Here is a 12,524-nt window from a genome sequence, read left to right on the forward strand (position 1 = left end):
CATCCCTCCCACCCCCCACCACTCCAGCAACCCTCAGTTTGTTTCCTGAGATTAAGAATTCCTCATATCAGTGAGATCATATGATACATGTCTTTCTCTGATTGACTTATTTTGCTTAGCATAATACCCTCTAGTTCCATCCACATCGTTACAAATGGCAAGATTTCGGTTTTTTGATGATAATATTCCAGTGTGTGTGTGTATATATATATATACCACATCTTCTTTATCCATTCATCTGTCGATGGACATCCTGGCTCTTTCCACAGTTTGGCTATTGTGGGCATTGCTGCTATAAACATTGGGGTGCACGTACCCCTTCAGATCACTACATTTGTATCTTTGGGGTAAATACCCAGTAGTGCAATTGCTGGGGAGTAGGGTAGCTCTATTTTCAACTTTTTGAGGAACCTCCATACTGTTTTCCAGAGTGGCTGCACCAGCTTGCATTCCCACCAACAGTGTAGGAGGGTTCCCCTTTCTCCGCATCTTCACCAACATCTGTCGTTTCCTGACTTGTTAATTTTAGCCTCCCGGGAATTATTTTAAAAAACATAAGGAATCCTAGTGTAAGAAATAAAAGCATGGGCTTTGGAGTCAGATTGCCTAGGTTTAAGTCACAAGCTATGTAACCTTCTGTAAATCTCTCTAGATATCAAATTTCTCCCCTATAAAATGGGGATAAGAAAACTTACCTCATGAAGTTGTTGTAAAAAATTTTTTATTAAACATATTTTGTAGAAAAAAAAGTCCTTTGCAGCACATTTTAAGTTTGAATTATCTGGGAACTGACAAAACTCTTGTCATCACATTTTAATGTCTGACATAGCTCATTATTTTTTTCTTTCTTTAATCATTTACCACCAAATGTTACTAAAATGTGTTATTTTTCATAATAAAAGATGGGCATGCTGTCAGTGGTTATGTATTTCAGGTTGGATTTGCAAGACCCAGGCAAACCCTCTTTTCTGATTTCATTCTGACATCAGTGATAGACAATTGTCAGATGTTTGGCTAACATGAGGGATTAATTTTATGGCTATGGAAATAATTAAGGCTAACTTGTCCATACAGTATCTTAACTTGTGACTATGGACTCTAACTCAAGAATTCCCCAAATATTAAAATAAGGCACAAACTCATAATGAAGAATGAAAAAAAAAAAAGAAACAATGGTAATAAGATCTGAAGCAGCAATATTCATTGAGAACTGCTGACTGATGACAGTACTTAGCACAATGGCCATGGCCCAAATAGTTTCGAGTAGGTATGGCTGCTAGCAGAATATGTTCAACATGGTCAAGGCCAGGTATCCTAAATTTTCCAAGCTACAGAAACGTTCTGATAGAAATACAGTGGCTGAAGTCCACAAGATATAGAAAGTACAAACTAGACATTCTGATCCTTATGCTAAAGCTTTAGCCATTTTACTTCCCCATAAATATTAAATACGTATTTTTTCAGATTAATTTTTTTGATAAAAGGACAAAGTCACAAAAATATACTAGTGTCTCCATTATCTTATAATCAGGGAAAACACAAAACTGAAAGCTTTCACATCAAAACTCTTTTCCATTTTTGCTAGTTATAATATGTAATTTCTGACATCAAAATTGGTATTCTTCATTAGCATTCAATATATTTGCAAATAGAAAATAGCTGATATTTTCTCCAAATTTTGCTCTGGAGGCATCTGAAGTTTTATATAATTTTTACTGTGTTATCAAATGATTACTATAATTGTGAATTTTCCATCAAATGAAGTGAACTACAGAATACCCCAATTTGTTAACATTTTACTCACATGTTTTTGACTAGAATAATGAAATCTCAATTCATGTGTACATTTAAACAAACTCAGTTAAGGGTTCATAATGAGTATCATTTTCTTTGCATTTTTTAATTAATTAAAAATAAACAAAAAACACTGTACCACCTCATGGATGCAGGAGCTAAATTGAATTCATTCCCAAATGCAATTAAAGTTAAGTATGACTAAGAAGGTGATATATGTGGAGCAAAGTTTATACTATAAATTATTCAGAAATACAAACCTTTGCATCTAAAATATTGAGAGTTGTTTCAATTTGCTGGATACGAAGAGAAAGGTCTGCCAGTTTCTGGAAAAGAAAGATTAGAACATAAGAATAAAGTCTGACTGAAATGAACTGTTAACAGGATAACAAAGGGCAGATTTGAAAATAAAAAAAAACTATGGTTTAAATATTAGTCATTTTCTAATACACTATTCTCTTATTTACATGAGTAGGAATGGGAGCTCAAGAATTCTCTTATCTTCATTAGCATGTTTCATGGCTACTTTATAAAACTGTATTCACAGGTAAGCAAAAATTACCTTATCAGCCTTATCAAAGTCATTATGAGAGCCATAACCAGTCATTGTGACCGGAATGTAAACTTCTTCCAGAACAGAGATTTTTGTTCACTGCCATATCCCCCATGCCCAGAACAGTACCTGAAACTTAACAGGAGTCTAATAATTATTTGTTGATGAATGAAGGAATTCTTCATAGAAAGCAAGAATAAAAATTAGCTCAACACAGGCTGGAACAAGATCTGTCCTTTTAAGTTACTTAAACAAGTATATACAATTAGTATATACAATAAGCCCCAAATTTAAATTTTTTAAGTTTGAAAGTTAAAAGATGATGAAATTAGAAGATGAGTCAGTTCAGGTTGGAAAGAAATAAAACAAAGAGAAAAAATCAGAGTACTAACAAGCAAAAGGAATCAACCTACCATCAAAATCCAAGATAAAACAGAACCAAAAGCTTACCATGCTCTAGTTATTCTGTACAATTACCAGTATGTGTGTGTACTATTTACAGCCACACAAGTAAAAGTAACATCATAAAATATGATCCATAAGAGCATTTACTTAAAACTCCTTAATCCTAAACATTATTATACTCAGTGATACAGTCCAAGAGCAGTTGCCCATTTACTAGTTGGCAGATGTGCAGCATTCTGACTGCTTTCTAGGATATTATCAGGATCCTGACTAACTCCTAAGCAGAATTTTAACACCCCAAGAAATGGTCATTTTGCCCACATTTAGAGGGGGAAAAAAATGAAAGCAGCCACAGTAGAGTTAGAGTTTCTTCACAGACACTTTAAAGATGAGCAACCTGGTATCTATAAAGCTATAATTCAGAAATGAAACATTAGACTCTAGTTTTTTAAAAACATTTTATTTATTTTCGAGAGAGAAAGAGAGAGTACAAGTGGGAGGGGCAGGGAAGGAGGGAGAGAGAATCTCAGGCAGACTCCATGCCCATTACAGAGCCCAACTTGGGGCCAGATCCCACAACCCTGATATCACAACCTTGACCAAAACCGAAAGTCAGAGGCTCAACCGACTGTGCCACTCAGAACCCCTAGAATCTAGTCTTAAATGGCACTCAAAGCTAAGTTTAACTTTGATTTCTAGCATTTGTTCACATAAGGCTTTAATGTAAACATAAATACAGGTTTATAAAACATCATATGAATGAATTCCTCTCCAAATTATAAGTGTTTTCCTGGAAATCATGAAAATTAAATTTTTGCAAATTTCATCAGTCTTTTAATTCATCAGAGAAGCTTAGCAACTGCAGAATTCCTACAACAAATTAATTTGTAAAGTGAGATAATTTCTAGCTTATCTAAAAATACTTATATTGGTTTGATTAAAATAAACACAGAAAAAGATGAATTAAAAATTAATATTTGTTGGGGCACCTGGGTGGCTCAGGCGTTAGGCGTCTGCCTTCGGCTCAGGTCATGATCCCAGGGTCCTAGGATCGAGCCCCACATCCTGCTCCCTGCTCAGTGGGAAGCCTGCTTCTCCCTCTCCCACTCCCCCTGCTTGTGTTCCTGCTCTTGCTATCTCTCTCTGTCAAATACATGAATAAAATCCTTAAAAAAATTAATTTTTGTTTAGATATATTTATATAAATGTACTATTATTTATTTAGACAGCATGCACCCTTAAAGGGGGTGAAGGGGGAGGGGCAAAGGGAGAGGAAGTGAAAACCTTAAGAAGGCTCCACGCCCAGCAAGGAGCCCAACACGTGACCCTGAGGTCATGACCTGAGCCAAAATCAAGAGTCAGATGCTTAACTGACTGAGCCACCCAGCCGCTCCTATATAAATGTACTTTTAAGCAATAATCACCATCATTGTAAACATCTGAGCAGTTACCTTACTATGCTACACTGTGTATGCAACATATCATTTGAAATCTCACACCAAATGTATAAAGCAGGAACTGTTATCATGCCAATTTTAAAGAAGGGAAAACTCAGTTTTCATACAAGTAAAATAATCTGAATTCAAACACTCCAACTCCAGATACTATTTTTGAAAGAATTTTACATTGTTTGAAAGAATTACACATTGTTAGAACATGATGCCATAGACTCTGGGTGATGACAATGTGTCAATGTAGATTGTAACAAATGTACCACACTGGTGGGGGATGTTGATAATGGGGGAGGTTGTGCTCTGTGAACTCAGGGATGCAAGGAGTATATGGGAACTCAACCCCTTCTGCTCAATTTCGTTGTGAACCTAAAACTTTTCCAAAAAAGATAAAGTTTATTAACTAAAAAACCGCCCCCCAAACCAAAACCAAACAAAAAAATCTCAAAACGTAATTAAAAAGACACCAAGATGGAAAATTCCTAGGCATTGCATAGATAGAATTTTTGTTATTCAAAGCTAATAAGTAATCAATCCACTTCTCACAAAGACTAAGATGCTACTGTGCTAAAAAAAGGAATCAAATTATTCTGATCTAATTTTCTAAAATAGATGTTGCTTATCTGGAATTATTTTTAAAAAATTTTCAGGGTTAGATCATAAAACTAAATTGTCCTTAAATGGGTACTCAAATATTCACACAGGATAGGTTAAGGATTTTAACACAAGACTTGGCAAATAAGCAAATAATGATGAAAATGTTTATTTGGAAAACTGCTTGTTCATAAGGAAGACTAAAGAGGCTTGGAAAAAAGGTTATACTTTCTAGAGCAGTAATCCTCAATTTTTTTGGATACAGATTTTTCTAGTATATCACCCTTTTGCTTTGGCACTCATTTTACCCATTTTCATCTATGATTATCAAAATCTCACCAAAATGAAATGACCTGTTTTTTTTTAAGATTACATGAATGATTTATTCATGCAAGACATTAACACTGATCTAAATGTCAATATATTTTAATTTATAATAATTTATTTCAATATCTTTGATATCTAAACTAAGAACTGTAATAGTGAAATATAAGGAAACAGTGAAATAAGTGTTTTTTTTTTAAAGATTTTATTTATTTATTTATTGGAGAGCGAGTGAGAGAGAAACAGCATGAGAGAGGAGAGGGTCAGAGGGAGAAGCAGGCTCCCCGCTGAGCTGGGAGCCCGATGTGGGACTCGATCCCAGGACCCTGGGATCATGACCTGAGCCGAAGGCAGTCGCTTAACCAACTGAGCCACCCAGGCGCCCAATATAAGTGATTTTTGTTGACTAAATTTTTTAAAGATTTTATTTATTTATTTATTTATTTATTTATTTATTTATTTATTTATTTATTTATAGCATGTGAGTGAGGGTAGGCACAGAGGGAGAGGGAGGGAGAGAATCTCAAGCAGACTCCACAATGAGCATGGAGTCCGACATGGGGCTCCATCCCACCACCCTGAGATCATGACCTAAGCAAAAAGCAAGAGTCAGACACTTAACTGACTGAGCCACCCAGGTGCCCCTTTGCTGACTAAATTTAAAGAAAATGTGAAATTGAAGTTAGAGGTAAATAAAAATAAAAATAGAGGTTTTTTTCCCTATCCAAGTTCATGTACCCCAAGCTTAGAACCAGGATATAATTGATTTTCTCGAAATCAGATCAACAAAAGGCTTTTCCTCCTGGCTAGGGAAGATTTTTGTTGTGGATAAATTGTATTATTTTATTATCCATAAAGGTATTATCCATCTTCTCTAAGGCTGGATTTTGAGTCTAAAATATTAAACATGTTAAATATATTATCTGGATTATATAATTTAACACTTTTTAAAAAAAATATTTTATTTATTTGACAGAGAGAGGCTCAGCGAGAGAGGGAATACAAGCTGGGGGAGTGGGAGAGGGAGAAGCAGGCTTCCCGCCGAGCAGGGAGCCAGATGTGGGGCTCGATCCCAGGACCCTGGGATCATGACCTGAGCCGAAGGCAGCTGCTTAACTGAGCCACCCAGGTGCCCCTAATTTAACACTTTAATATAGGACATATTACTATATCACAATTTTGAGATCTTTAAAGTACGTAATTGGTATCTTTTGCAATCCTACACATTTTATGCATTTAAAAATATTAATTTCATTTCACTGGACTGCCAAAGGTTCCATGGCAAAATTAAGAACCTCTCTTTTCTTCTTGTTTATTTTTAAGATTTATTTTTTTTTATTTATTTGGGAAAGAGAGAGAGAGCATCCAGGGAGGGGCAGAAGGAGAGAAACTCAGACTCTGTGCTGAGCAAGGAGCCTGATGTGGGACCCGATCCCAGGACCTGGAGATCACGACCCAAGCTGAAGGTAGACACTTAACTGACTGAGCCACCCAGGTGCCCCAAGAACCTCTGCTTTTCAAAGATAATTCAGCATAATGAATATTTTTGGGTCTGTTCCCATGTAATTATTGCTATAACATACATAAATACACATTTTTTAGAAAGCCATTGTTAACTTGACAAAAGTATACCTGGCTTCATTTTTGGGCTGTTGAAGTTCATTTCTAAGATTTTTATGCCTCCTGCGTTTTCCCTCTACAACTCCAAACCACTCAACCTTGGCTTTATTGACATTTTGGGCTGGATAATTCTTTGTTGTAAGGGGCTTCCTGTGCACTGTAGGATATTTAGTAGAATCTCTGACATCTACCCCACTAAAAACACCTCTAGATATCGCCAAATCTTCCCTGGTTGAGAACCACTGCTTAAAGTGTAGATGACTATGGATACAAGTAACATGATCAATGACAGTAACTGTCCCCACCTCAGAAAGTTCTAGCAGAAAGAGGAAATTGAAAGATAACAGTCTTTCCCATCTACTTAACCATCCTCTTATCTTTGTAAGGATTTAAATTTTTTTCTTTGTAGATTTTATTTATTTATTTGAGAGAGAGAGACAGAGATAATGAGAGAGAGCACAAGTAGGGAAGAGAAGGAGAAGCAGGCTCCCCACTGAGCAGGGAGCCCGACGCGGGGCTCGATCCCAGGACCCCTGGGATCATGATCTGAGCTGAAGGCAGACACTTAACTGACTGAGCCACCCAGGCACCCTCTTTGTAAGGATTTAAAGCAAACCTGAAATATCTTGGTTTGGGAGAATAAGGGAATTTGCAAGGTACCTGAAGTTTGCCAGATAAGCTGAAAATTTCTTGATTTATCACCCACCTATTTCTAAGGCAGTGCATTTTATTAAAGTGAAAAAGAAGATGAAAGGAAGAAGTATGGAGTTAATAGTTGAACATGGAAACAAAAATAAAACGCTTTTCAGGTGTGTTAAATATCCAGTTTGCATATCCAATTCTCTAAAAGAGAAACAACATTTTAAAATAATGGATCCCTTGGTATATCACACTGGGTTGAATATGTCTTATAAGCCAGAAAGGGAAGCAATCAATGGTTTTATTAATCTTCATCTGACACTTAAGCCCAGCAGTTGTAAAAGTCGTAAAAGCAGCTGTAAAAGTTGTAGCAGTAAATATAGTTTTAAGCAAGATTATTTGGTTGAAGGTTAAGCCCAATGGTGGGCTTAAAAATTCGATGCAGAAGATAAGCACTATAAAATTTTTTAGGTTATATGAGAATTCTCAGTATTTTTTCCTATTCTTAAAAAATTTAGAAAAAAGAAACAGTTTGGAATATTTAAAAAATTATTAAAAACTCCCTATTCTAGGCATGTCACAAGTCTGAGTCAAAATAACACATGTGATTGCCCCATTTATAGAATACCTCTGACTTTAAAATTCATTATAAGGTTTAATTTCTGCTCAGTTTTATCTGTAATATGCATAGAACTTGCATTACACTCCTCACCCCATCCCGTTTTAAATTTGCAGACCCAATGGACCACCATAAGATTTTTCTGATTAGGGCCAGAACAGAAATGCTTACTGGGGATTTCTGAAGGAAGAACTTTGTAACTTGGGTCTGATTCAACTACTTTCTTTCTTTTTTTTTTTTTTTAAAGATTTTATTTATTTATTTGAGAGAGAGAGAATGAGAGACAGATAGCAAGAGAGGGAAGAGGGTCAGAGGGAGAAGCAGACCCCCTGCTGAGCAGGGAGCCCAACCTGAGCCGAAGGCAGTCGCTTAACCAACTGAGCCACCCAGGCGCCCTCAACTACTTTCTTTTCTCTGTCTTCCAATCTTTCTTCTTATCCTGGTTCCAGTCATTAGAAGAGTTACAAAGTACCCTGGTATCCAGAAAGTTTTTTAAAAAGTTAAGTTCTTCACTTTTCTTTTTATTAGAGAACTCTAAAACTAGTATTAGTGATGAAGAAAGAGCCCCAACCATTTGTTTCAAATTTACTTCCAGGTTGAGTTTAGCTGTGACTGAAGTTGTTACAGTTTGGGTTTGGTTGGAAGCAGATGATGTGAAAAACAAAAAAACAAAACAAAACAAAAAACCCCAGGTTTTTTCTTTTCCCCCAGTTCACGTCCAATTTAAAAAATAACATCTGAGTTTCCTTTTTTGCTGAGGGATACATAGTCATTTTGGCTCGTTTAAGGCTTTAGCTAAACAAAGACCACAGGTCTAATAGGTGCTATTAACAAACAACAACCCATTTTGAAAAATCACATTGATCTTAAAGAGAAAAAAAAGGCACTTGATGTTTGAATACATATATTATATCTTTGGAATTTATCGTATAAAGAAGACATCACATGGATATGGCATACCAAAGAAGAGAATACAAATCTAAAAAATAAATTTTGAAATAGCTCATTGCAGTCTCTCACTTGAAAATGATGTAAACATGCCTCTTGCCCAGATCAGAAGGTGCGATATTAACAGAAGAGTGAAACCTTTCTGGTTTTTCCAGTTACTAGATCAGAGTTGGAACCCCAACTCTGTTACTTTGTGTGTGAGTGTGGGCAAGTAAGAATAGTGATTGCAGCTATAAATACTATGCGCACAAATATATGTTGATTGACTAAGGACTAAGCAAATAATTTAAATATCCCTACATCTTAATTTCTGTATTTCTAAAAAATAGAATTGGACCTCTCTCAAAGGGCTGGGCTGTGATGACTGCATACATGTAGAGCACTTAGCACAACGCCTAGCATAGAATAAGCACACAATAAATATTACTGTCATCACAGCAAGCAAACAGTCTACAACTGACATAAATATCCGAACTGCTAAAATATGAATTGTAAATAATGAGTTAGAGTCAACCCCAGACTACCATCCATTAAGGAGATAATGAGTTACAGTCAACCCTAGACTATCATCCATTAAGGAGAATAAGGCAATAAACTACCTTTAAACTTCATGGGGTTTTTGGTCAACAAACTTTTCTCTAGGGTTCAAGGAAGAGCTAGAGAATAGTGATACACTCAAAACAGTTGAGGGAAAGTTGAGAGAGAAACAGAAGGCGGTTAAAGAGTGAATCAGGTGGCTCTGATAATGCATAAGCAATCAATAAACAAGAGAGGATTATTATTGTATTTGATCTAGTCTTCAGCACTCACTTCCAAGGCAGTGAAAATTATTAAGCTCCACAAAGGTGAGGGGCTACCCCTGCCTCAGGGCAGCTTAATGGAGCTGCTTTCATAGGTGTGTTTGCTGGTTATTTTATTTTTTTAACCTGGTGATGAAGAGTACGGAGATGGAGTATTTGCTCCTCTCTGCTAACAATCCTTGAATTGACTCTCTCCACACTACCTACCCTGGTATAAAAAGTGAAGGAATAATTCCAGTAATCTTTGGTTTACTGCTAGTCAGTCATTTCTATATCCCATTTAGAGAGGCAGTGGTATGAGATAAAACTCATGGGAGCAAGCACCTAGCCTCTGGGCCTCTTAGATGAAATATATTGAACTGAATTCCTTTATCAATTATCATATATTTCACTTTCTTTTGTTTTATTGAGAAGGCAGAAGAGATTTGGACTAGAGACTGCTAATTAGAAAAAATAACAGATGTTACACAAATGAAAACAGTTTTCCTGTCTCCATGCAATTTTTGTTAATACATCTCACAAAAACTGCTTGCTAAAACTATACCTTAAAAATCGGGCGCCTGGGTGGCTCAGTTGGTTAAGCGACTGCCTTCAGCTCAGGTCATGATCCTGGAGTCCCAGGATCGAATCCCACATTGGGCTCCCCACTCAGTGGGGAGTCTGCTTCTCCCTCTGACCCTCTCCCCTCTCATGCTCTCTCTCATTCTCTCTCTCTCAAATAAATAAAATCTTTAAAAAAAAAACCAAAAAAAACTATACCTTAAAAATAAAACAGAATGAATTAAATACTGTTTTTATTGACTCACCTGTGAATGATCTTATTTTATTCCTCTTTCTCCTTTCTTAAACCCAATTTCAACCCATTATTCTATTTCTTTCCCATTCTCTTTTTCAGCTTTTTAAGAAAAAAATAGGGGTCTCTGAATCTGGTACCTAATCCTTAACTAGTCATTTGCTCAAAGTATTTTTATTATTTTCATAATGATATTTGATACTAACGTTATGTTTCAAGGCTACCCCAACCACCTTATGGATCAAGGAATGTTAAATACTTTTTTTTTTTTTTTACAGATTTCCTTCCTTCCTTCCTTCCTTCCTCCCTCCTTCCCTCCCTCCCTCCTTTCCTTCCTTCCTTCCTTCCTTCCGCAGAGGGAGAAGCAGACTCCCCACTGAGCAGGGAGCCCAATGTGGGGCTTGATCCCAGAACCCCAGGATCATGACCTGAGCCAAAGGCAGACACTTAACTGACTGAGCCACCTAGACACCCCAATAATTTCAATATAAACTGAAAACAATGTGTACTTAAAAATGTAAGTCTTTGGGGGAAAAATGTAAATCTTTGGGGTAAGAGAAACAAATTTCAAAGTAATGTTTTCAACTGTGAAATCTTGGAATTCCTTTTGCTCTCTTTTGTCACATAAGCCTTAGTGAACTATCTCACAAAGTTCTCTAAAAACTAATTCAGCAGAGGTGGGATGCAAGATTGATGGTATAGAATCGAGAAGGATATAAGGTATGTTAACACAATAATTGGATGACAAGAGGTGATGGTACGAATTAGGGAGATTGTAATTCTTGTTTTACTCATTTGCCACCTTTAAAAGTGCAAGATGATTTCTAGGCTACTCATTAAGCCAGTATCCAGACCTACCTCCTCACAAACTGTAGAAAAGCGGTTGAGGAACTGTACAGTGTGCACCACAAACTGGTTTAGAAATGCCACCGTTCTTTTCTGTTGAATAGCTGGCACCTGTGTTATGTAAAAACAAACATGATTTGTACAGGACAAAGTACCCCGTGCAAACCCTTTGACATCAGTTTTATATATGCACATACATATCGCTCTCTCTATATATATCTATATATCCCTTTGACATATAACAGGGCATTTTGCTATGTTATAGGAGTTACTCGAAGTACTACAAATAGTCACTAACTTGTTCTCCTAAACTGTGGGGGTGGGGTGTCCGATGATGACATAAGTTACAAAGTTTGAGAAAGGACTCTGGACTCACAAGTGTGAACTTTAGCAGGTAAAGGCAACACACATAAACACACAAAAAACTTGGGGACTAAATAAAAGAGGTGGGGTTAGAAGTCGTAACCTGCCCGTGTCGCCATCGTGTAACCCGTGCGTAGAGCGACTCCTAACACGGGAAGCGAAGCCTGGAAAAAGCACACCACCCTCTTAGACGGATCAGGAGGGACCCCTTTTTAAACTGTGGGACTTTACCCCCCGAGACCGGGACCAGAGACGCCCGGCGCTAGGGACAGAGTTGGATATGGAGAGATGGGGTGTCCCTGGGAACCGAGCGTCCCTTCCCCATCCTACTCCCAGGTCGCCTAATTTCAACTAGGTCTTTTACAAACCTTGGTCAGGTCTATGCCTGACCCCATGAGAGGAAGCCCGTCCTCATCCATCTCCTCAGCGGGCGGGGTACCCGGGGCTCACCCACAAACCCCTCCCAGACGGGGCCCGCCCAACCCGGTAATAATGTACAAACACCTCCCCTAGTCCCCGCCTCCGACGCCCTTCCCACCGGAAGGAAACGCCTCCGCTCGCCAATCACTCGGCTGCTCCCGTAGAACCCGCCTCTTTGCACGGCATTCTGGGATTGGTAGTTCGTCTGGATTGTGATGTCAGACGCAGAGGCGCGGGGTGGGGCAAGGCTGCGGTTTTAGCAATAAAGTCTTAAAAAGGGGGCAAAAAAAAAAAAAAAAAAAAAAAGGAAACACTGAGTCCGGTTGAAGTTATCCCTGCTTACCCCTCTCTGTTA

At 37.5% G+C, this 12,524-nt stretch overlaps 1 protein-coding gene across 3 annotated transcripts in view; it reads right to left on the reverse strand.

The window, feature by feature from the left end:
- Nucleotides 1-12,270, reverse strand: part of WASHC3 (WASH complex subunit 3) — a 51,838-nt gene extending 39,568 nt beyond the window's left edge. For all 3 annotated transcript variants that reach the window (XM_031025913.2, XM_031025912.2, XM_006731302.3), the window contains exons 1-3: nucleotides 12,118-12,270; nucleotides 11,399-11,497; nucleotides 2,055-2,120 (exon numbers count right to left, since the gene is read on the reverse strand). In XM_031025913.2, coding sequence (XP_030881773.1) covers nucleotides 2,055-2,120; nucleotides 11,399-11,497; nucleotides 12,118-12,168 — 216 coding nt within the window. In that variant the 5' untranslated portion in view covers nucleotides 12,169-12,270. The remainder of the gene's footprint in view (nucleotides 1-2,054; nucleotides 2,121-11,398; nucleotides 11,498-12,117) is intronic.
- Between the last annotated feature and the right edge of the window lie 254 nt (nucleotides 12,271-12,524).

Source organism: Leptonychotes weddellii, chromosome 5 (genome assembly GCF_054177405.1).
Source record: "Leptonychotes weddellii isolate Sample4059 chromosome 5, ASM5417740v2, whole genome shotgun sequence".
NCBI classification, from domain to species: Eukaryota; Metazoa; Chordata; class Mammalia; order Carnivora; family Phocidae; genus Leptonychotes; species Leptonychotes weddellii.